The sequence below is a fragment of the Aphelocoma coerulescens genome, chromosome 4, assembly GCF_041296385.1.
Source record: "Aphelocoma coerulescens isolate FSJ_1873_10779 chromosome 4, UR_Acoe_1.0, whole genome shotgun sequence".
In the NCBI taxonomy this organism is placed as follows: Eukaryota; Metazoa; Chordata; class Aves; order Passeriformes; family Corvidae; genus Aphelocoma; species Aphelocoma coerulescens.
In genome coordinates, this window is record NC_091017.1 from 77,469,663 (window position 1) to 77,491,505 (window position 21,843).

Consider the following 21,843-nt stretch of genomic DNA (forward strand, 5'->3'; position numbering starts at 1 on the left):
TGACATCCCATCCATCAGGGTGAGCACCACTGCTGGAGATGGGCCGGGTTCCTGCAGATTTCCGTGTCGCAGCCCTGTGGGAGCACTCCCACTTTCCCAGCCCAGGACTCGGCCGCCGAGATCCAGCTGGCCCCGGAGGAGCTGGAGCGTTCCAGAGGGGTTTGCTCAGCGGGTGGGCAGCCGCAATTCCCCATCACCACGAGAACATGGAATCACCCTGAGAAGCGATTTCCCAGTGTGTGTCCCAGAGCGTTAAACCAGGACTGAGATCAGGGCCTCCCCACGGAGCTGGGATCCCCGGGAATGGTTGGGACTCCTGGGAAGGGCTGTGACCCCCATTCCCTGCTCACCGGGCTCCCAGGGCCTTGTGGCCGGCACGGTGGCCTCATGCCAGCGGTGCTGCTGGAAAGTACTGGGCTCACAGGGGTCCAGCCGAGTCCAGGACCACCAGCAGCTCCCGTGGGGGGGGTGGGGGTCCCCGTGGGGGTCCCAGCTCGCCTGCATCCCGGGACGGGCTCCATCCCCCGGTGAGAGCCGGCGGCACGTGCGGCCACGGCAGCTCCGCCATCTCCCCGCGCCCTGCGGAGAGGACAAAAGCCGCGTGCGAGGAATCCGTGCAAACGCCGCTGTGCCCGGCACGCCGCCGTGCGAGGGGCCCCGTGTCCCTCTCCCAAACCGAGCCCTCTCCCCACCCCCCCCCCCCACCCCCCCCCACCCGCCGGCCTTTAATTGCTCCGGCTGCTGGGAAATTTCAAGGTTGAATTTGTCAAACTCCGATTTCCAGCCGGGAGATCGCGTTCTGCCTTTGTCAGCAAGACTGGAAAAAATCCCCCCCCCTCCGCCTTCCCGCCCCCTCCCCACTTCCATAATCCTGGCATCGGCGCTGCCGGATCCCCCTGCACCTGCTCCCCCAACCCGGCTCCGTGTGCTCCCACCGGCCCCCCCCGCATCGTCCGCAGGTTCATTACCGCCGTGACCCCCGTGACCTCGCCATGTCCCCGATCCCAGCGACAGATCCATGGGGTCACCCGATGGGATTGGTGCTGGGGGGTACCGAATCACCTCTCCAGAGGGGCGATTCGGCATCCCCCAGCCCCAAACCCGCCGGATAATCCGGACGCGGCGTCGCCAGCCGGGCCTCACCTGCGTGTGCGGCATCCCGGGATTTTTACGAGCGGCCGAAATCCCGGAGCTATTTGTACCGGGAAAGGGCAGCGGGAATGTGGGGAGGGGGGGGGGGGGGGAATTTATGGCTCTGAAACCCAAAACCCACCCAAAAGGGCTTAATCACTCCCAGCCGCGGCCCCGATGCTTTTATGGGGCATTTTAGAGCAAAAGAGCCAATAAATTTTTGGGTGAGGGTAAGAGCCACGGTGAGGATGAGGAGGGAGCAGAGGAGGAGGGGGGACCCACTGGGTGGGTTAAAATGGGGGAGACGACGGGGGGGAGGCGCGGGGCTGCGCCCCGGTAGTGGCGGAGAGGGGTCGGTCCCCCCCCCCTCGACAGGGGGGGCGTCCGTGGCTCCTCCTCCTCCTCCTCCCGGTATCCCGGGGCTTTAAGGCGGTGGAACGGGAATCGCGGGGCTGGGGGGGGGGGCGGCGGCGGCGGGTCCCGGTCCCGGCGCGGGTCCCGCGGTCCCGGCATGACCTCAGCGGGGGAGGCGGCCGGTTCCCCCCCGCTGCCCGCCGCGGTCGGCGGCCACCGGCGGAGCCCCCTGGACCGGCTCCCGCCCCCCGCCAACACCACAAAACCGCTGACCCCCTTCGGCATCGAGGACATCCTGGGGCGCCCCAGCGGCGGGAGCCCCCCCGGGACTGGGACCGGTCCCGCCGCCCCCCCCGCCCCGACAGGGCCCCGCGGCGGCGGCTGCGCCCCGGCCTCACCGCTCTGGGCGCTGGAGGAACTCGCCAGTAAAACCTTCCAGGGGCTGGAGCTGGGAATGCTGCAGGCGGCCGGAGGTACCGGGGCCGGGGGGCCGCTGGGGCGGGGGGGCTCCGCCGGGAGCGGGGAGGGCACCGGGCACCGGGCAGGTGGCGGGGACGGAGGGCGGTGGGGAGGCCGTGGCGAGGCCGGGGACGCCCGTCGTCCCCCGTCCCGGGAAGTTTCCTCCTTGTCCCGGAGGGGCGAGCGCGGCTGGGAGACCCAAGAAACCGCCGGTGCTCGGCCGGGACACCGGGGACACGCGGCAGACTCAGTCCGAAGGGAGGGAGAAGTCCCGGGGCCGGACACAGGGAACCGGAGCGAACCCCGGCCCCGTGAGCCGCCACAGGCACCGAGGCACCGGAGCTCCGGGAGAACCGGCCGCGCCGGGACCGGCAGCTTTGCCGGGAGGGGCGGGACCGGGCGCGAATCGGTCCCGCCGAGCCGTGGCCGTGACCGTTACCGTGACCGAGCGCGGGGGCTGAGTGGCGGATCGGGCCCGCCGGCAACAGAAACCCGGTACCGGCCCGACCCTCGGCGGGGACGGCGGCTCCGTCCGGGCTTGGCCTTCCAGAGCAGCCCGGTACTGGCGAGGTCCGACGGCCGCTCACGGATGGGGACTCACGAACTGGCCCCGCAGCTCCCGGGCTCGGCCGAACCGGGAGGACGGGCGGACATCGACAGACAGCACGGCGCCTCCGGGAACGAAAAAATCCGTTACTGGGTCGGAGAGACGGACACGGACGGAACGATCGTGACTCCGGGATTAACGGGAAATCCCTCACACGGATGGGCACACGGACAGGCAAAGCACGGCGTCGCCGGGAATGAATAAAACCGTTACCGGGACAGACAGACCGACGCGGACAGACCGAAAAGGCTCCGGTAATTAACGTAGAAAAACAACTCCTTACCGAGAAGGACGGAGAGAGTCTCCGCGATTAACGTGAAAAAAAAAAAAAACAACATTACCGGGACGGACAGACCGACAGTCACTGCAGAGCCGCGTGCCGGTAATTAACAGGTACGGATGGGCACAACGCGGCTCCCGCCGGTAACGAAAAACCCTTCGGACAGACGGACACGGACCGCCAGATCAGCAGTGAGTAACCGAACCTTCGTTACCGGCCGGACAGATGAACAAGGATGGAGCCGGGCTCCGGTAATTAACGGGGAAAAAAATCCCTAAGTAAGGAGAGGCGCTCCAAGTAATTGAGGAACCCACCATACCGGGCAGACAGACGGACAGACAGAGCGGGGCTCCTGTGATTAACGAATAAACCAACCCGTTAACGGGCGGACAGTCGAACAGAACGGGGACGCCACACGCGCACGGTTTTAAGGTAAAAACCCTCGTTATCTGACGGACGGACACGGCAAAGAACGAAATAAGTGAGCGAAAATATCGCATTACCGGGCGGACAGACGGACAGGAACGGAGGCGAAAAAATTCCCTTTTCCGGGATGGACAGACGGGTAGAAACGAGGCCGATCGGGGCTCCTGGAATTAAGGCAAAAAGGCCCGGTACCGGACGGAGACACCGACAGAAACAGCATCGGAAAAAAATAACGAAAAAAGCCGTTACCGGGTGAACAGACGGACAGAAATGGGAGAGATAGGGGCTCCCGGGGCGGAGGTAAATTCCCGTTACCGGCCGGACCCGAGGACAGACACGGGACTAATAAAATTGAACGAAAAAAAACCCCGCTGCCGGCCGGAAAGACGCGGGAGCGATCGGGGCTCCCGGAGCGGAGGTGAAGCTCCGGTACCGGCCGGACGGTGGATGGACGCGGCCGAGCGGGATCTCAGAATTGACAAAACCCGGTCGCGAACCGGCGGCGGGTAACGGCGGAACGAGCCGGGACTGCCGGACAGAGGGAAGTGCCGGTAACTCAGGTAAAACCTCGTTACCGGGACGGACCCACGGACACAGCCGGGACAGCCCAGGGCTTCCGTGATGAACGAAAGCGCCTCTTCGCCGCGACGGAAGGACGGACTGAAAACGGAGCCATCAGGGCTCTCTGAGCAGGGGTAAATCCCCGTTACCGGGATGGACGAATGGACAGAAACGGGGCCGATCGGGGCACCGAGAGCGGAGGGGAAGCCCCGTTATTGGAGTGACGGACGAACATGGGATCGATCGGGTTTTCGTGACCGCGGTAAAGCCGTGCTACCGGGGCGGATCGACCGACTCGGCCGGGACGGCCCGGGGCTCCTCTACCGAACGAGGAGTGGAGTCCGCGCTGCGAGAGACCCTGGGAGCCACCGCTGTTACTGGGGGATGCACGGCCCGAGCGGCCTCGGCAAGACCGTGAGCGGCGTTATCGGCAAGCCCGTGAGCCGTGAGAGGAGGATCGGTGCCGCTGGCAGCGGCGGGGCTGGAACGGACCAGGGGCGGGAGCGGGAAAGAGATCGGGACCGAGACCGGGATCCTGCCGGCGGCGTGGAGCCGTGCCCGCGGTGGAGATCCGCGTCTCGCCGGGGGTTCTCTGCGTCGCTGGCGGCAGCAGCGACCGCACCGGGGCCGAGAGCGGCGACGGGATCGGATCGGGGGACCAGCATGGCCCCGGGTCTCCTGGAATCGTGGAGAAGAGGGAGAATCCCGGCTCCCTGCGGAGGCTCCCGGCTCCTTTCCGGGCTCCCGGAGCAGCCGCCGGCGGGACACGGGTGTCTCAGCCTCGGTCGCAGCGGGGGCGACTCCGACACGACCGAGGCCGCTGTAGAACGATGACTCCCGGCTTCCGGCACCGGCTGCGGTGTGGTTTGCTCGGTTCGGTTGGGCACGACTCGGTTTGGTACGGCTCGGCTGCGTTCGGTTCGATGTGGGCCGGTTCGTCTCCGTTCGACCGGGCGTCGGCGGGGCCGGGCCCCACCCGCAGTGCTCGGCGCGGCTCGGCGGGGCCGGTGCGGGTCCCCGTGCGGGTGCCGTTACCGGTGCCCTGGCACTGCTGTGCCCAGAGACCAGGGCCCGCAGTGCTCGGAGTGGGTCCCGGTGCCGGTGCCCGTGGCTTTGACCTGACGCCGCTGCTCCCGCAGGTCCAGGCCCGCAGTGTTCTGCGCGGCTCGGCAGTGCCGGTCCGTTCCGGGTCCCGGTGCCCTGCCCCGCAAGCCCTTCCCCGCCGGGCACCCCGGTGCCGGTGCGGGTCCCGGGGCCGTTACCGGTGCCATGCCCTGCCCCCGCTGCCCCTGCAGACACTTCACCGCCGGGCGCCCGGGGGCCGTTCCCCGGTGCCGTTCCCCGTTCTCTGTGCCCTGACCCCGCTGTCTTCGCAGGTCCGTCCCCGCCGGGCGCCTCGGGCCCGCGCCCTCCCTGCAGAAAGCGTCGCAAGTCCCGGACCGCGTTCACGGCGCAGCAGCTGCGGGAGCTGGAGCAGCGATTCCGGCGGCAGCGCTACCTCTCCCCGGTGGACCGGGACGCGCTGGCGGCGCGGCTGGCGCTCTCCGCCGCCCAGGTCATCACCTGGTTCCAGAATCGCCGCGCCAAGCTCAAGCGGGACCTGGAGGAGCTGCGGGCGGACGTGGCCTCGCTGCAGGCGCTGCCCCCCGCCGCCCTGCAGCAGCTGGCGGGGCTGCCCGAGCCCCCGGGGGCTCCCGGTACCGGCACCGGGACCACAGAATCCGCCGAGCTCTCGGAGGAGGAGATCGACGTGGCGGACTGAGCCGAGCACGCTCGGCTCCGCTCGGCTCCGTTCGGATCCACTCGGCTACATTCGGACCGAGACTGCTCCGTTTGGACCCACGCGGCTCCATTCGGGCCGGCTCGGCTGAGTTCGGATTCACTCGGGTCCGTTCAGGCCGAGACTGCTCCGTTCGGATCCGCTGGACTCCGTTCGGCTCCGTTCGGGTGCACTCGGATCCGTTCGGACTCACTCGGCTCCACTGTATCCACTCGGCTCGGTTCCGACCGGAGCCGAGCCCAGCCCCGCCCCCTCGGTGCACCCTGTTTCGGGTTGGGTTTTTTTTTTTGTTTTGTTTTTTTTTTGTTCGTCTTTCCATTGTTTTTTAAAATTTTATTTTCTATCGGCCCCGGTGTAAATATTTGCAATAAAGGCGACACCTTAATATGGACCCCAGAGCCTCCCACCCCCCCCACTTTTTTCCGGGCGAGCACCTCCCACCGCGGGCATTAATTTGTTTTAACCCGTGATTAATTACCGGCTGCGGCCGCCCCTGCCCCCCTCAATTTGCATATTAATCAAATTGTATTTGATCTCACGCCTGTCACACCCCCCCCCCGAAGCTCCTGTCACCAGCCAGTGACATTAAGAGGGGGCTGGAGACCCCCCCTTCGCTGTCCCTCGGGGCTGGAGTGACATGGGGGGGTGAGGGGGGACAGAGGGGGGACACGGGGTAGGCAGGGACGTGGGGGGCTGGAGCAGTGAGGGTCCAAGACTGCAGTGGGGAAGGGTGGCAGAGAGACTGGGAGACACCAGCCCAAAGGAAGGCGAGAGAGAAAAACAAATCTCAGTTTTATTAAAAAACACAAATTGGTACAAATCCTTGAGGGGTCACAGGGAACAGCCCGGGCCCACCCCCCCCAGCACAAGGGGCTGCAGGGTGGGCCCTGACCCCCAGCACCCCCAAGGCAGAATGGGGAGACATTCCCACCCCCAGCAGTGGGGGACAAGGCACAGGAAGGTACAGGCAGGTGAGGGGGGGGCCCTGGCAGCCCCCCCAACAGAGCAGGGTCAACTGAGCAGCCCCCTGGGGATGCCCCTGCCCCTGGCACGGGGCAGGGGGGCCGGGGTGGCGTGGGACGGGTGCTTGAGTTGCAGCAACAGCTTGCTGCCCTCCACGGTGGCACCCTGGGGACAGAAGGAGCTGGCAGCTGGCACCAGGACAGGTTCCCTGTGGGGATGGGGTGTCCCAGGGCCACCCGAGGGGTGGGGGATCCTACAAATCCCCACCCCCAGCTCACCTGCATGGCTCTGTAGGCCTCCTCGGCCTCTGCCTTCCGGGAGAAGTTAATGAAGGCACAGTGGCGTCCTCGGAGCAACTGCATGGAGCGGATCTCCCCGAACCTGGGGGGGCAACAGTTAGAGATTCCTAAATGGGGAGGAGGAGAGTTAGAGACCCCCAAACCTGCAGGGTGGGAGGGTCAGAGGCCCTCAAACATGCAAAGCAGGTTTAGCAACCCTCGACAGCTGGGGAAGGATGAAATACCTCCAAAGATGGAGAGAGTGAGACACCCCCAATTCTGCAGAATGGGGGAACAGACACGCCCAAACCTGAAGAGGAACAGTTAAAGACACCCCAAGCTGTGGGATAGGGACCCCCAAACCTGAGGGCAGTGCGTGTGTCAGAGGCTCCTCCCCAAGCATCCCTTGCAGGTCAAAACCACCAAAAATGAGGACAGAGACAGAGATGGGGAGCTTGGGGGTCACCAAGGCTATGCCAGGGGCTTGAGGGGAAAAGGTCCCGGGGGTTACTCACCGGCCAAAGGCACGATACAGCACCTTCTCGTTGATGTGAGAGGTGACATTGCCCACCCAGATTGGGAAGCAGTCCCTGCCAAGAGCCATCCTGGTGTCAACAGAGCCAGCACTGCCCCACGGGCACTCTGGGTGCCCCCCCAGATCACCAGACACCCATACCTGGCGGGGTGGTTCGGTGGCAGTGTCAGGTGGCCACTGGCCGCAGCAGGTTCTGGGTCTCGTGTGGGGGTCCTGGCGCTGCCTCCCGTCACACTGGTGCCACTTGTGTCCTGGCAGCTCCTGGTCGCCCCTCCTGCTGCCAAGGGGCCCCAGGGGTTCAGCACCCACTGGGGACACAGGGATACCCCCGAGGCCCCCTCAACCCACCCACCCCTGTCCCTTACCCGGGAGAAACAGCGGCTCCTTAGCCTTGAGCAGGAAGGGGGACACGAGGACACCCCCGGGGCGGCTGCACTGCTGTGAGGGGACAGGGGTGAGGCATGGGGGGCACAGCAGGACAGGGGGCGGGGGATGGGGGTTTGGGAAAGGGGGTCTTACCTGCAGCAGGGCCCGGCAGGCTTCCAGCTGTGTGGCTACCTCGGCACAGGCCCCATCCTGCAGCAGCAGCTCCTCAAAGGTGCGTGCGGCCTCGGCGTAGCGCTGGAGGCCAGAAGGCACCTGCAGCCCTCTGCCTGGCCCCACAGGCACCCCAGACTCCCCACCCAGCCCAAATGGCAGCTCAAAGCCTCACTGACATCCCCCAGCCCAGCCTCACTCCACCAAAACCCTGCAGCACCCCCACAGTCCCCTGCCCAGTCCTCCCAGCCGTGGCATCCCACAGCCCCAATTCGCACCTAACACAACCCATGCAGCCATAGCACCCCACAGCTCCCCACAGCACCCCTCAACCCCGAGTCTGATCCCAACAATAGCCCACAGCACCCTGCAGCCACTCTAAAAGCCCCATAATCACTCCTGGCACCCTGCAGCCCCTCACCCAGCCATGGCACCCACCAGGCCCCACCCCAAGACCCCCACCCCCTCCAGCCAGCCCCACAGTCCCTGAAGCCACCCCAGGTACCTGAAGCCCCCGCAGGGCCTTGCCCTTGCGGAAGGAGCCCTTGGGCCAGCCCGGCCGCAGTGCCAGCGCCGCCTCCGCATCCGCCAGCGCCTCCTCGTATCGACCCAGCTTCTCCAGGCAGTACGAGCGGTTCCCCAGGAGCCTGTGGGGATGGGGGTGTCACTGCAGCCTGTCCCTCCCACCCCAGGATCCCCAGGCCACCCCAAAACCCCTCTGCTCACCGGTGTTCCTGGGGGTTCAGCTCCAGGGCGACGGTGAAAGCGTAAACAGCCTCAGTGTGTTGGCCCACCTGGGCCGCTGCGATCCCATGGCCTGGGGAGGTGACACAAGGGTGGTTAGTGAGGACACCAATCTCCCCAGGGAGGGACAGTGCCCCTGGCACAGCCCCTCTGAGCTGGGGAGAAGCAGGGAGAGCGCCCAATGCCCTCCCCTCGCCCCTCTGGGGGTCCCTGCACTGACCTGCGAGCATCAGGCTCTGCTCTACCGTGCTGGGGCTGGGGGCCCTGGGCTGGAGGGGCTGGGGGGGCACAGGCTTCTCCTCAGGGTCCCCACTCCCCTTCTCTGGCACCTTCTTGCTTGGCTCCATGTTCTGGGTCCCAGGGGACCGGTCACTGCCTGGGGGGGGCAGCCGGACCCCTGCCTTCTCCCGTGCTTTGCAGACGAAGGTGCAGCTCAGGTCCAGCTCCTCCTGGGGAAGCAGGGAGAGATGGGCAGAGCCTCTGGACCTCCCACCCCCAGATGGCCCCCCTGGGGTAACCGTCCCTCACCTCTGTCACCTCCGTGTCCTCTGGACCAGGCTCCCCTGAAGGGACTGGGGAGTCCCCAGGGCACGGGGAGGGCTTTGGGCAGCCTCCCTCCTCCTCGGCACCATTCGGGGGGGGCCCAGTGCCCGCAGGGTCACTCGGGGGGCTCTGCAAGGAGAGGGAGGGGGTAAGGTGCCTGGGGTAGGGGATGCAGCCTGGCCCCCATCTCTGGGGACTCCCAGAACAGCACGAGGCGGCCGAACTGGTCACTCACAAGGTCAGTGTTCTCTTTGTTCTTCAACTCTTGACCCAGTTTCTCCCGCTTCTTTCTGTCTTTTTGTTTCTGGAAAGGGAGAATGTGGACCCATGAGCAGGTGTCAGGCAGAGAAATGCAGTCCCCACAACCCCACCACCCTCAGCCCTCACCCTCAACTCAGATCCCCGAGCTCAGGGACCTGCTGGCAGCACTCTAAGAAGAAGCAGTGACCCAAATCCCCAGGGGCTGGCAGTGCCCCTTCCCAGAGCTCACTCACCTTCTTCTTCAGCTTCTTCTTCTCTGCTTTCCTCTTCGCCCTCTCCTCCTCCGCCACCAGCTCCTGCGCATTCCTCTCGGCCTCCTGCAGGAGAGATACCCTGAGTCAGGATGTCCCCGGGACCACGAGGTGGGACCCCTCCCATGATGTCAAACCGGGACCCCCCAGCCCCTGGAGAGCAGGAGGGAGGTTTCCCCACCTCTGCTGTGAGCCGGGTCCGGCAGGGTGTGGGCAGCCGGTCGAGCAGCGCATCCAGGGCGGTCGGAGAGGTCCGGGGGAGCTGTGGAGGCGGCTCCGAGCACAGGAAGGACTTGCGGAAGCCGCAGTAGCTGTAGGGAACGGGCCCCTCTGAGACGGGAACATCCCAGAAATCGCCCCGGTCCTCGTAATCTGTGTCGAACTCGTTCTCTTCGTAATCGTAATCGTCATTGCCATCACCATCGTCATCCCGCAGCTGGTAGTAGTCCACCCTGGGGCCTGGCAGGAGAACGGGGGATGTGAGGAGCAGTTCCAGGCACCGGACACCAGCAGCCCCCACCCCGTTCCCCCTCCCCTGGCAACTCCCGAGCGTGGGGACCCTCGGCAGCCCCCGCCCCACTCACCGTCGTCCCAGAGCAGACACAGCTCCCCCGTCTTGTACTTGATCACGGTCTGGGAGGGGCCCTGCGACGGCACCAGGAGGCCGCCGAAGCCGGACACACGGTGCCAGGGGCAGAAGGGCGCTGTGGGAAGCGGAAACACCCATGAACCGGCGGAGGCGGAACCGAAACCGGGCCGCCACCAGGCCCGGCTCCGGGTTCCCACCCCTGCACCCCCCCCCGGCCCCGCTACGACCCGTACCGCCGCTCCAGCCAGCGGGGCCGAGCGTGCAGCCCAAGGGGCAGGCAGCGGGGGCAGCCCCGAAGCCGCAGCCGCCTAGTCCGGGCTCGGGCCCGTCCCCATCCCGCGTCCCGGCCGAGCCCCACATCGCCAAGAGCCGCCACAGCCGCCGCTCCTCAGAATCGCATCACGGGGCCTGCCGGAAAAACGTCACGGCGCCGGTTGAGGCCGCCCGGCCGCCATGTTGGATGCGGGCAGGACGGCGGCCCGCAGGGCCCGCACAGGGCAGGACCGGGGCTCCACATCTTCTCCCGCCGTCCCCGCCTGCCTCAAGGCCGTGGACCCGGCCGCCCCCCCGCCGCTCGTCCCGCCCCCCACGCCGGGCCCCTCCTGGCGGCCGGTTTGGCCCAGCCCTCCGGATTAGCGAGGGCGCGGCCTAAGCCTCTTTGCTGCCGCCGCCCCCGGGATGGCCCGGCATGGACGCCGGTGGCGCTGAGCGGCGCGGCGGAGAGCTATGTCTGCAGGTGAGGCCGCTCGGGGCAGGGGGGGCTCGGACAGCCCTCACGGGGCAGCGGTGGGGCCGGGCCGGTAACGGGGTGGGCGGGAGGGCACCGGGCCCTGGCAGTGCTGTGTCGCCATGGCAACGGCACAGGGGGCGGGGCGGGGGCGGGGCCAAGCCCGCCGGTCACGGCTGGGGGCGTGGTCACAGCAGGGGGGCGTGGTCTGGGGCGTGGGGAGGGCGCGGTCACTGTGCGGGCGCGGTCAGTGCGGTGATGGGCGGGGTCCGGGATGGCCCCGCCCCTCGCCCCGGCCCGGGGGTCCTAAGCCCCCCGTCCTCCTCCTCCAGGTGGGCGACGCCGGCCTGGGCGGCCTCATCCTGCTGCTGCTGACGGCCCGGCCGGGACCGGGCGATGGGGCTGCCCGCGGGGAGCCGCCCGAGCCCGGTGAGACCCCCGAGGGCTGTGGGGACCACAACGGGGTGCGGCTTTCTGGGGGGGCTGCGGGGATCCTGATGGGGCGCGTGGTCCTGGGGGAGTGTGGAGGATCCTAATGGGGTCCAGGGTCCTTGGGGGAGCATTGATGGCGTGTGGCGGGCTATAGGGACCCCAGTGGGCTGCGGGGTCCTGGGGGGCTGCAGGGACACCAATGGACTATGGAGGTCCTAGGAGGCCTGTGGGGAATGTAACGGGGTCCTGGGGGTCTCAGGGTTAGGGTGGCACTGCGGCAGTAATGGGGAGGTGTGGGTAGGCGCTGCCCCACACTGAAGTTCTGTGCTGCACTTTGGGGTTCCCACCCTACGCCATGGTCCCTGAGGGTCCCATGCCCCCCAGGCGGGTCGCGGGGCCCTCTGGCACGCTCCCTGCAGCGGGCAGAGGCCATGCTGCGCAGCTGTGTCACCCCGGGACTGCGGCGCCTGCTGTCCCCGCGGTCGTGCCGGCGCGGTGACGGTGATGAGGATGACCACGAGGATGAGGACGAGGATGAAGCAGCGTCCATCGTGGTCCCACTGGAGCAAAGCTTCCTGGGGCTGCGCCGCTGCCTCTGCATCTGGGAGGACCCTCGCACCGAGACTTTCCTGGGCTACGTGCGGCCCCATCCCAGCGGCGCCGGTGACTTTTCCGAGGACGCCGTGCGGCAGCGCGTGGCGGAGCGGGGAGCAGCCCTGCACGGGCTACTGCAGCACCGCCACCAGCTCCGCCTGGCCCGCGACTTCACCCGACGCCTCAAGGCCTCCTCTGACTTCCTACGGCGGCTGCTGGCGCTGCCGGGGCCCGGAGAGCCTGGGGACCCCGCGCCGGCGCTGCGGGAGCTGTGCCTGGAGCTGCGGGCACACGCGGGGCACTGGGCCGCGCTGCTGCGGCGGCTGCGGGCGGACGCGTGGCTGCGGGCACTGCCAAGGCGCCGGGGCGAGGCCGTGGTGCACATGCGGTGGGCGCTGCTGCTGCCCGCCCTGACGGCCGCACGCCTGGCCAGGCAACACATCGAGGGACGGCTGCAGCAGCTCGGCCGCCCCGGCATCCCCTCCCCGGCCTCTGAGTGCCTGGCTGACCTCTTCCAAGGGCTGGAGATCTACAACCACGTGGTGCAGGGGCTGGCGGAGGAGCTGGGCCCTGAGGTGAAGGCCCCCAGTGCCTTCACAGTGGGTGGGGTGCTGCGGTTGCTGGCGGCCGAGCGTGGCCGGACCGTGGCCCAGAGGCTCCAGCCCCTCCTGTGGCCCCAGGATGGGGACATCAGGGATGGACACATCTGCTGGAAGGACCTGGTGGTGCCGTGGCCACCGGGACGCGACGCTGTGGGGGTGGGCATGGGAATGGACACAGAACCTTCTGGAGCAGAGGTGCCACCAGTGCTGGCGGCTGAGCTGCAGGCGCTGTGCCAGGAGGACGAGGAGCTGATGGGACACGTTTTTGGGGTGCTGGTGGCCTCAGCTGACAGCCTGTGGCAGCCGGTGTTGTCGGAGAGCCCCGAGCCCCCAGGGCTGGCCCCGGGACTGCGGCCGGGCAGTGCAGGTGGCTGGAAGGCCGTACGGTGGCTGGACGCTGCCCGCGGCCCCGCGGCCACCGCACTGAGTGCCCGGTACCGCGTGCTGCTCTGGGAGGCTGCGGGCGCTGTGCTGGGGGACAGCCCGGGCACTCCTCCTGCCACCCCCAGCGCCACTGTCACCGCGGCGTGGGAGCTGAGCCGTGCGCTCACCGTTGGTACGTGGGGATACGGGGGGTGTGCGGGGCTGTCTCAGGGTGTCCCTGCCCTGCCCTGACCCCCCATGTGTGCCCACAGCCCGTGTGCCCCCTGAGTGCCAGGAGGAGCTGGGGGGGCTCTGCCTGCGCCTGCTGTGCCGAAGCGTCCTCTGCAGCTGGGACACGGGTACGGGGGGCTGGGGGAGCACAGGGTGGGGTACAGGGGGTACAGGGTGTGGGCTCTGGGGTACAAGGTGGGGGGCAGGATGTGGAGCACTTGGTGGGTATGGGGTGAGGAAGTAAGGTATGGTACGAAGTGTTGGATGTGGGATATGGGATGGGGTGTGGGGTGCAAGTGGGGGATGTTAAGGCCTTCTGACTGTTTCTCCTGCAGATTTTACCCGTGCTCTGGGCTCGGGGCTGTCAGACAAGTGCTTGGAGGTCCCAGAAGGGCCCCCAGGGCCAGGGTGCAGCCGCACGGCCCAGCAGCTCCAGTGTCTCTTCCCAGCCGTGGCACTGGCCCTGCGCTGTCTGCGCCTGCTGCCCACCCGCCCGCACGGTGAGCGGGGTCCGGGGGGGACAGGTGGGTCTAGGGGGCCTCTCTATGCTGACCCCCACCCACAGCCCCCCCCGGGGGTCTCTGCCTGCGGCTGCAGGTGCTGGGCCGGTGCCTGGCGGCGGTGGCGGCCGCCCACGCGTGGCTGACTGGCCGGGCCGGGCGGTACCTGGCGGCCTGGGCGCTGCCTCAGTTCCTGCTGCTCACCCAGGGAGACCTGCAGGTATGGGGCACAGGGGTTACGGGGCTCTGGGGGGACACGGAGGGGCTGGATTCACTCCACCCTCTCCCTTCCAGGTGCTGAAGGCAGAGGCAGAGCAGCTGATGCTGCAGGTGAGCGGAACCTTCCCGGAGCCAGGGGACATTCATAGGGACAGCCCCCTTGAGCCACTCCCCAGCCCAGGGTCCCCGTGGGAGCTCCAGCTGTGCCAGCAGATCCGTGACATGGCCAACAGCATCCAGGTATGGTGGGACTGTGGGAGGGGGATCCTGAGCACGAGGATGTCACCCCGTGTCACCCTGTGCCACCCCATGTTCCCCGTGTCCCAGCTCTTCTCCAGGGACGTGCTGCGGATGTTCTCCACCAGCTGCAAGCGGCTCTCAGCTGAGATCTTCGACCAGACCATGCCACTGGGCCGGCACTGGCGGCTCGGGCCGCGTGCTGGTGGGTGTGGGAGATGTGGGGTGCTTGGGGAGGGCTTTGGGGGGTCACTAAACGGGGTCCCTGTGTTCCCCAGAGCTGCCCAGCTCCCCCAGCGCATACGCGGCGGCCGCGGTGCAGGCGGTGCTGGGGCAGGTGCTGCAGGGGGCCCAGGCCCTGCCTCAAGATGCCCAGGCGCCCACCTTGGCACGGGTCACCACGGCCTTCCTGGAGGCCTGGATGGATCACATCCTGACCCGCCGGATCAAGTTCAGGTACTGGGGAAGGGGGTCCACAGCCAGAGCCACAGCCGGTGGGCAGTGCCAAGGGTCCCAGGGGGGTCCTGGGGGGGTCCCAGTGGCAGTTCCAGGGGTCGGAGTGGCAATGCTGGGGGTGCCGGTGTGGTCTTGGGGTCTTGGTGGCAGAGCAGGGCTCCTAGTGACAGTGCTGGAAGTCCCAGTGGTGCGGCTGGTGGGCCTAGTATCGAGCTGGGGGTCCCAGTGGGCAGTGTCAGGGATCTCAGTGGCAGCTTCAGGAGTTCCAGTGGCAGTGCTGGGGGTCCCATGGCAGGGCAGGAGGCCCAATGGCAGGTTGGAGTCCCCACGACAGTGCCAGGAGTCCCGATGGGGGTCCTAGTGACAGTGCCAGGGGTTCTGGTGGGCAGTTGTGGGGGTCCCGGTGGTGGTCTTGGGGGTCTGATGGCAGTGCCGTTGTCTCCGTGGTAGTCCCAGAGCATAGTGGCAGTGCCAGGGGGTCCCAGTGGGGATTCCAGGGGTGCCATGCCCACCCTGATCCCCATCCCAGCCTGCAGGGTGCCCTGCAGCTCCGGCGGGACTTTGAGGCGGTGCGGGAGCTGGTGTGCTCGGAGCGCTCCGGGCTGGCTCCCGAGGCCCGGCAGGCGCTGCAGGCCCTCTGCGTCTTCCAGCACACGGACACAGCTGTGCGGTGCCTCCTGCAACAGCCGGGGGGGCTGGGGGGGCCCCCTCGGGGCTGGAGCGGCCTCCGGCGCTGCTGTGAGAGCGGGGTGGGCTGAGAATGGGGTGGGATGGGATGAGACAGGGCGGGGATGGGATAGGATGGGGATGAGATGGGAATGGGATGGAGTGGGATGAGGGTGAGATAGGGTGGGGATGAAATGGGAGTGGGATGGGGTGGTATGGGATTGGGATGAGATGGGGTGGGGAAGGGATGGGACAGCGTGGGATAGGGATGGGGTGCAGGGATGGATGGGGACAGGGAGAGAGACAAGGATGGGGCGGTGGATGGGGACACTAACCCCTACCGGGAGCAGGATCTGGTATCCCAGCTTATCCATCCCTTCCCAGGCTCAGACGAAGGTGCCCACCCCTTGGAACCATCCACAGACCCTCTCCCTGGCCAGGACCCTCTGGAGGGGCTGGGACCAATCCCAGGGACCCCCCTGCCAGCTCCGGAGGCCGATCTCCCGTCCCGTCCCGAATCCCCTTTCCCGGGCAGCCAGCAGCAGTGGCTGTCCCTGCGGCTGCACCGTGCCCGCCGCTGGCGCGTGCCAGGGCTGCCATGTGTCGGGAACAGCCCCGAGGGCTGACCTGGAATAAACATGGCAACACCATGGCTGTGGCTGTGTCTGTGGGTGGGATACGGGGGAATGGGGGTCTGGCATCACTGGGGTGTGAGCCTGGGATTCCAGCTGGCACCAGTTGCTGGTGGGCAGGATCTAACTGGAACTCTTGTGGGGAGACTGGTGGGGCTAGGGGGTCCTGGAGGGGCTGGGGGTGAAGGGTGGGATTCCCTTGGGGGTCCTGGGGGATACTGCAGGTGCATAGCAGGGTGGTTCTAGGGAAGGCTGGGAGTCCATGGGAGTCATTTGGGTATCCCCGGAGAGGCTGGGGGGGAGATCAGCGGTCATAACAAAACGGACGCGAGGGCCGTGGGCTGGGTGGCAGGGCTGGGGGGGTCACCCTGCGGTGTCACTGTCCCCTCGGGGCCAGTTTGGGTTCCGCGGGGTCCTTGGGAGGACCGAGCCTGCTCGTGCTCCTCCCGCCCGCCAGGGGGCGCTCGCGGAATCGGCCTCGCCACACGTCGCGCAGCGCTGGCGTCACGAGCGCGACTGCCCTGATGGCGGGCGAGCGGCGGCGGCGCGGCGGGGATGGACCCCGGGAACGGCCCCGGGAGCGGCTCCGGGAGCGGGACCCGAAACTGCGGCAACAACAAAAGCCACCTCGAGGCTCCGGTTGGGGCCGGACGGCGCTGGCGCTTACAGCGGCGGCGGCAGCGCTGGCGCTGGGTCTGGCGGCGGCAGTTGCCGAATGGAACCGGTGGAGCGAAGCCTCCCGCCTCGTCACTCCCCACCCCGCGCCTCCCGCCGTCCCCGCTGGCTCCACCGGGCCTCTCGCATCGCCCACCTACTTTTGGGGCACTTACCGGCCTCACGTCTACTTCGGGATGAAGACGCGGAGCCCGCGCGCTGTCGTGACCGGTGAGGGGCGCGGGGGGCTCTGCCCCGCCCTGGGGCTCGTCCGGCCCCGCTCCCACCACGAGAGCTGCCCCTGACACCTCCCCGCCCCTCCAGGACTGATGTGGCTCCAACACGGCGGCAACTTGCGGCACACGAGCGAGCAGAACGACGGCGTGTCGCGGTATGGGTGGCTGATGCACGACGGGGAGAATTTCGGAGTGCAGGAGATCCGCGATGAGGGGCTGGTGCTGAGAACCGAGTTCGTGAAACAGCCGGGGGGAGACCATGGCGGCGACTGGAGCTGGCGGGTCACAGCAAAGATGGAGGTGAGGGGACGAGGGTGGGAGAGGGGTTGGGATGCCGGGAAGCTTTTGTCATCCTCCTCCTCTTCCTTCTCCCCAGGGCAAGGGTCCGGCCCCTCTCCTGTCCCTCTTTTTCTACGTGGCCACGGACGGGCAGGGGACGCTGCGGCCGGTGCTGGAGAACGGGACACGGCTGGCAGCCGTGGCAGGGACGGCAGAGGAGCTCGGGGACTTCACCCTCACCTTCCTGCCCCCCACTGGGGAGGGCGGGGAGGGGCCCAAGTACGCGCGGTGAGTCCCTGGGCTGCAGCCCCCAAACCCTCTGTGTCCCCTCCATCTGCCCCCGTCCTTTTTCCCATATCACCACCATGTCCCCCATCCCTGACTCTCCTGTCCCGCACAGTTACAACTTTCTGGCTGCGACGGTGCCGGGGCTGCACCGTCTCACCAACCTGGTCCGTCAAAGCCTCCGCGAGAGCTCCGTGTTCTCCCCACCGGGCCGGCCCCGCCGCCGCTTCTTCGGGGTGTCCAGCACCGGGGGGCTGCCCGGGGAGCCCCCGCGGGGGCAGCTGCTGCTGCACCAGGTGACGCTGGAGCCGCCAGCGGTGCTGGAGGTGACGCTGGAGTCGGGCAGCGCTGCGGGGGCGCGGCGCGGGAGGTTGGCGGGGCCAGCGCTGAGCGCAGCGCTAGCCTGGCACACGGCCACCTTTGAGCAACGCTTCGAGGACACCTTCGGGCTGGGGGCACGTGGGGTGTCCCTCCCGCAGCGCCGCTTCGCCCAGGCTGCACTCAGCGAGATGCTGGGCGGGATCGGCTTCTTCCACGGCCGCTCCCTTCTGCGCTCGGAGCGCCGGGAAGAGCCGGTGCCCGGTGCTGAGTCCACGCTGTTCACGGCGGTGCCCTCGCGCTCCTGCTTCCCGCGTGGCTTCCTGTGGGATGAGGGCTTCCACCTGCTGCTGCTGGCTCGCTGGGACCCCGCGCTGGCCCGCGACATCCTTGCCCACTGGCTCGACCTCCTGAACGCCGACGGCTGGATCCCGCGGGAGCAGATCCTGGGGGACGAGGCGCGGGCCCGGGTACCTCCTGAGTTTGTGCTGCAGCACAGTGAGACGGCGAACCCCCCGACGCTGCTGCTGGCGCTGGAGCGGCTGCTGCCCGACGCGCCCCTGCCCTACCTGCGTCGCCTCTTCCCGCGCCTGCAAGCCTGGTTCGAGTGGCTGAACCGCACCCAGGCCGGCCCCGAGCCCTTCACCTTCCGCTGGCGCGGCCGCGACACCGATCCCGAGCGCTTCCTGAACCCCAAGACTCTGGCGTCAGGGCTGGACGATTACCCCCGTGCCTCCCACCCGTCCGCGCAGGAGCGGCACCTGGACCTGCGCTGCTGGATGGCGCTGGGCGCCCGTGTGCTGGCAGCGCTGGCCGAGCGCTTGGGCGAGCCCCTCGCGCTCTATCGTGACATGGCCGAGGCCCTGAGCGACGCCGACCTGCTGGACCGGCTGCACTGGGCACCTGAGCTCGGCACCTTCGCCGACTTCGGCAACCACAGCGCGGCCGTGGCTCTGCGCTGGCACCGCCCGGCCCCTGTGCCCGGCCGGCCCCCCCCGGCCCCGCAGCTGCGGCGGGAGGTGCGGGAGGCGCCGCGGCCGCAGTTCGTGGGTGCTTTGGGCTACGTGAGCCTGTTCCCGCTGCTGCTGCAGCTGCTCCAGGCAGACTCCCCGCGGCTGCCGGCGCTCCTGGGCTCCATGCGCAGCGAGAGGCAGCTCTGGACGCCCTTTGGGCTGCGCTCGCTGGCCCGTGACAGCCCCTGGTACCTGCGCCGCAACACCGAGCACGACCCCCCGTACTGGCGCGGCTCCATCTGGGTCAACATCAACTTCCTGGCGCTGCGGGCGCTGCACGGCTACGCACAGGCGGCAGGGCCGCACCGGGAGCGCACGGCCGAGCTGTACCGGGAGCTGCGCCACAACCTCGTGGCCAACGTGTTCCGGCAGTACGAAGCCACCGGCTTCCTCTGGGAGCACTACCGGGACAGCGATGGCGCCGGGCAGGGTTGTCACCCCTTTGCCGGCTGGTCTGCGCTCGTCGTGCTGGCCATGGCTGAGGACTATTAATGTGCGGGGGTCTGCGTGCCCCCGCCTGCCTGGCGTGCTCAGGGCCAGGGGAGGTGTTGGGGGGCTGTGCCAGAGGCCCCCTGCCTCCCCTGCAATAAACCTCTGTGACTGTGGCCTCTTGCCACCCATGTCAGGGTGTCACAATGTCCCCTTTGCTGACCCCAGGTCAGACTGGCGCTCCCTGTGCCACGGGGGGATGTTTTTGCTCCCTCCCTGTGGAGTCAGGGGTCCCCACCCAGCCCAGTGCACCCATCACAAGGGGCGATGGTACTTCCACATCTCTTTAATGGTGAGAGAATGCGCCGGGACCACCCACCCCCACGGTCTTGGGCACCCCCCAGGCAATGGGGTCACCCCAGGCAGCAGCACCGGGATCATGGGGGAGGCCCCAGAAGCAGTTCAGAGGGAAGGGGGCTCCAGCAGGACCCCACCACGCTGCAGGGTGGGTGTCAGTCAGGGCGAGGGGCCCCCAGGGGCTCCGTGATGAGTCCAGACCCCAGTTGGGGGGCCTGTGGGGGGCTCAGAAGGGCAGCACAGGTGAGCCGGGCCCCCCACCACCCCCCGGCCCCCCACAGCCCTCGGGCTCGCCCTCCTCCTCCTCCGGGCCCCGGCCCACCTCAATGCCTGAATCCCCTGTGAGCCGTCGGTGCCGCCCGGAGCAACCCCCCAGCGCCACTCCACCACCCCTGTCCTCGCCCCTCTCAGTGTCAGAGCAGGGGCGGCCCTCGGCCTCACAGAAGTCCGGGGGGACTTGTTTGGGAGGGCCCCCGCGGGCCGGCGGCTCCTCGGGCGGGGGCAGGTCCCAGCTGGCACCGGTGCTGCTGGAGCCGCCATCACAGCCGGCACTGCCACCTCCCGGGCCCGGCTCCGGGTCCGTCTCGTCGGTGCCCGGTGCCGAGAGCGAGGAGCTGCTGGGGGAGGAGGCGCAGGAGCAGCCGCACGAGCAGGAGCTGCAGCCCCCGGAGGAGCCGGGGGACAGCGAGGGGCTCCCGGGGCTGTAGGGCGGCGGTGGCGTCCCGGGGCGCTGCGCCACTTCCTCGTACGCCGGGAGCTTGAAGGAGGCCAGCAGCCCTGGCGGGGGAAGAGGCAGGGTCAGGGGGACACCCGGGACACGGGTGGGAACCGGGAAACGGCCCCCGAGAGGATGGAGATGGAGGGGAAGGGCACAGCATGGCACAGGGCAGAGCTGGGGGGATGTGGGGAATGGAGCTGGAGAGCACAGCCCGGGGCAGGGGTGGGGAGGGGGGATTTGGGGCTGAGGGGGATGCAGGGCCTGGGGGTGCACGTGGGTGTCCCTGCGGGGCAGGGACAGGGGATCCAGGGATCCCACACTCACTGAGGTCCATCATGGAGGCAGAGTATTGGGGAGTGGCACAGGGGGTCCTGACTCACTGAGATCCCCCGTGAAGATGGTGGGATACGAGAGACTGGGGGCGACACATGTGGGGTGCTGCCAGTCCCGATGCGCTGAGGTCCCTCATGGAGGGGGAGTGGTACTGCCAGGGGCTGGGACTAGGGGGTACGGGGGAAATTCAGAAGCCTTTCACTCACGGAGGTCCCCCACGGACGGGGGGTACTGGCAGGCACCGTGGTAGGCGATGAGGTTGATCTCACGCTGCCGCTGCTGCTGCTGCAGGCGCAGCTTGGCCCGGCGGTGCCGGAACGCGCAGCAGCAGCTCAGCAGGATCAGGATGGTCCAGAGCAGCCAGAACCCTGCGGGAACGGGGGCGCAGAGCGGGGGGGGGGGGTCACCCTCACATCGAATCCCTCATTCCCTCGGGGGGGTCCGGCTGCAGTCCCCAGAACCTCCCAGAACCCTCTGTCCCCGCAGAGTCCCAGCTCTTCCTGAGCCTCCAATGAACCTCGGAGCCCCCAGGCTCCCTGAGCCACAGGACCGCTCCAGAGGCCCCGGTTTTCCTCGGAGCCCGCAGTCCCCGTCCTCCACCCCAGTTCCTGCAGGACTCGCACGGAGGCCCCAGCCCCGACAGAGCCCCTGACCTCCGCGAGTCGCAGGACCCCCACGGAGTCCCGGATCCTCCCGAAGCCATCAGCCCTCCCAGAAGCCCCCGATCCCCTCCGTTCTCCCCGGAGCCCCCCGCACTCACACCACAGCTCGTAGTAGTAGGTGCAGCAGCCGCTCTCCCCGCAGCAGTGCCCGGTCTCGCACACGTAGGGCCGGTTGTTCAACCCCGGGCAGAACTCCCGGGCCTGCGGGCACGGCCGCACCGTCACCGCGGCCCCGCGCGCGGCCCCCCCGCCCCGGCCCGCCCGGTACCTGCGGGTGCTGCCGGCCCAGCAGCGCGGCCCAGGCCCCCTCGGCGCTCCCGGGCCGCTCCATGGCGCCGCCGCCTAAAGCCCGCCGCGGCCCCGCGCCCGCCCGGCCGCGGCCCCCGCCGCCCGCAGCAGCCGCCGCCGCCCCGTCGCCGTCGCCGCCGCCGCCGCCATCGCGGCCCCCGCGGCCGTCGCCGCCCGGGCCGGGGCCGCCGCCGCCGCCATCACGCCCGGCCCGAAATCCCGCCTCCCCGGCCACCGTCAGCCAATCAGCGACCGCTCCGCAGCCGACAGCCAATCGGCGCCGGCGCCGCCGCCCGACTGCAGCCAATGGCGC

General features: G+C 68.5%; 5 protein-coding genes across 7 annotated transcripts; 3 read left to right on the forward strand and 2 right to left on the reverse strand.

Annotated features, from left to right (window-relative positions):
* Window positions 1–1,642: 1,642 nt before the first annotated feature.
* LBX2 (ladybird homeobox 2) lies at window positions 1,643–5,580 on the forward strand. The gene is made up of 2 exons (XM_069012277.1): window positions 1,643–1,958; window positions 5,195–5,580. The coding sequence occupies exons 1-2, from the start codon at window positions 1,643–1,645 to the stop codon at window positions 5,578–5,580; spliced, it is 702 nt and encodes a 233-aa protein (XP_068868378.1).
* A 941-nt stretch (window positions 5,581–6,521) lies between these two features.
* Window positions 6,522–10,727, reverse strand: TTC31 (tetratricopeptide repeat domain 31). 2 transcript variants are annotated; one of them, XM_069014803.1, is made up of 16 exons: window positions 10,533–10,727; window positions 10,295–10,414; window positions 9,892–10,169; window positions 9,693–9,776; window positions 9,434–9,502; window positions 9,184–9,327; window positions 8,876–9,104; window positions 8,638–8,728; window positions 8,417–8,558; window positions 7,894–7,995; window positions 7,740–7,812; window positions 7,516–7,651; window positions 7,355–7,429; window positions 7,085–7,149; window positions 6,840–6,967; window positions 6,522–6,726 (listed from the first exon to the last, which is right to left on the reverse strand). In XM_069014803.1, the coding sequence occupies exons 1-16, from the start codon at window positions 10,657–10,659 to the stop codon at window positions 6,610–6,612; spliced, it is 1,980 nt and encodes a 659-aa protein (XP_068870904.1). In that variant the 5' UTR covers window positions 10,660–10,727; the 3' UTR covers window positions 6,522–6,609. The 2 variants fall into 2 exon arrangements, with proteins under 2 accessions (XP_068870904.1, XP_068870905.1); XM_069014804.1 differs by lacking the exon at window positions 7,085–7,149 and having other exon boundaries at window positions 6,840–6,942.
* A 136-nt stretch (window positions 10,728–10,863) lies between these two features.
* On the forward strand, window positions 10,864–15,976 carry CCDC142 (coiled-coil domain containing 142). 2 transcript variants are annotated; one of them, XM_069014801.1, is made up of 11 exons: window positions 10,864–11,035; window positions 11,359–11,455; window positions 11,843–13,210; window positions 13,290–13,376; window positions 13,584–13,748; window positions 13,814–13,968; window positions 14,043–14,207; window positions 14,295–14,409; window positions 14,483–14,660; window positions 15,190–15,398; window positions 15,711–15,976. In XM_069014801.1, exons 1-11 carry the CDS (start codon window positions 10,988–10,990, stop codon window positions 15,950–15,952), a joined length of 2,829 nt encoding a protein of 942 aa, XP_068870902.1. In that variant the 5' UTR covers window positions 10,864–10,987; the 3' UTR covers window positions 15,953–15,976. The 2 variants fall into 2 exon arrangements, with proteins under 2 accessions (XP_068870902.1, XP_068870903.1); XM_069014802.1 differs by having other exon boundaries at window positions 15,311–15,398.
* Window positions 15,977–16,469: 493 nt separating this feature from the next.
* MOGS (mannosyl-oligosaccharide glucosidase) lies at window positions 16,470–19,363 on the forward strand. The gene is made up of 4 exons (XM_069014808.1): window positions 16,470–16,843; window positions 16,937–17,148; window positions 17,225–17,415; window positions 17,528–19,363. The coding sequence occupies exons 1-4, from the start codon at window positions 16,483–16,485 to the stop codon at window positions 19,233–19,235; spliced, it is 2,472 nt and encodes an 823-aa protein (XP_068870909.1). The 5' UTR covers window positions 16,470–16,482; the 3' UTR covers window positions 19,236–19,363.
* Window positions 19,364–19,498: 135 nt separating this feature from the next.
* On the reverse strand, window positions 19,499–21,640 carry WBP1 (WW domain binding protein 1). Its single transcript, XM_069012278.1, has 4 exons — window positions 21,511–21,640; window positions 21,341–21,443; window positions 20,787–20,948; window positions 19,499–20,306 (listed from the first exon to the last, which is right to left on the reverse strand). Exons 1-4 carry the CDS (start codon window positions 21,571–21,573, stop codon window positions 19,756–19,758), a joined length of 879 nt encoding a protein of 292 aa, XP_068868379.1. The 5' UTR covers window positions 21,574–21,640; the 3' UTR covers window positions 19,499–19,755.
* Between the last annotated feature and the right edge of the window lie 203 nt (window positions 21,641–21,843).

Coding starts and splice junctions, on each gene's coding strand:
- CCDC142 (XM_069014801.1), top strand. CDS start 10,988: ATGGACGCCGGTGGCGCTGAGCGGCGCGGCGGAGAGCTATGTCTGCAG. Junction 13,749..13,813: donor GCTGCCCACCCGCCCGCACG/GTGAGCGGGGTC, acceptor CCCCACCCACAG/CCCCCCCCGGGGGTCTCTGC. Junction 15,399..15,710: donor GAGCGGCCTCCGGCGCTGCT/GTGAGAGCGGGG, acceptor ATCCCTTCCCAG/GCTCAGACGAAGGTGCCCAC.
- LBX2 (XM_069012277.1), top strand. CDS start 1,643: ATGACCTCAGCGGGGGAGGCGGCCGGTTCCCCCCCGCTGCCCGCCGCG. Junction 1,959..5,194: donor AATGCTGCAGGCGGCCGGAG/GTACCGGGGCCG, acceptor CTGTCTTCGCAG/GTCCGTCCCCGCCGGGCGCC.
- WBP1 (XM_069012278.1), bottom strand. CDS start 21,573: ATGGAGCGGCCCGGGAGCGCCGAGGGGGCCTGGGCCGCGCTGCTGGGC. Junction 21,444..21,510: donor TGGGCCGGCAGCACCCGCAG/GTACCGGGCGGG, acceptor CCGTGCCCGCAG/GCCCGGGAGTTCTGCCCGGG. Junction 20,949..21,340: donor CTACTACTACGAGCTGTGGT/GTGAGTGCGGGG, acceptor CCGTTCCCGCAG/GGTTCTGGCTGCTCTGGACC.
- TTC31 (XM_069014803.1), bottom strand. CDS start 10,659: ATGTGGGGCTCGGCCGGGACGCGGGATGGGGACGGGCCCGAGCCCGGA. Junction 9,328..9,433: donor ACAAAGAGAACACTGACCTT/GTGAGTGACCAG, acceptor CTCTCCTTGCAG/AGCCCCCCGAGTGACCCTGC. Junction 7,813..7,893: donor CCTGCCGGGCCCTGCTGCAG/GTAAGACCCCCT, acceptor GTCCCCTCACAG/CAGTGCAGCCGCCCCGGGGG.
- MOGS (XM_069014808.1), top strand. CDS start 16,483: ATGGCGGGCGAGCGGCGGCGGCGCGGCGGGGATGGACCCCGGGAACGG. Junction 16,844..16,936: donor CCCGCGCGCTGTCGTGACCG/GTGAGGGGCGCG, acceptor CCGCCCCTCCAG/GACTGATGTGGCTCCAACAC. Junction 17,149..17,224: donor GGGTCACAGCAAAGATGGAG/GTGAGGGGACGA, acceptor CCTTCTCCCCAG/GGCAAGGGTCCGGCCCCTCT.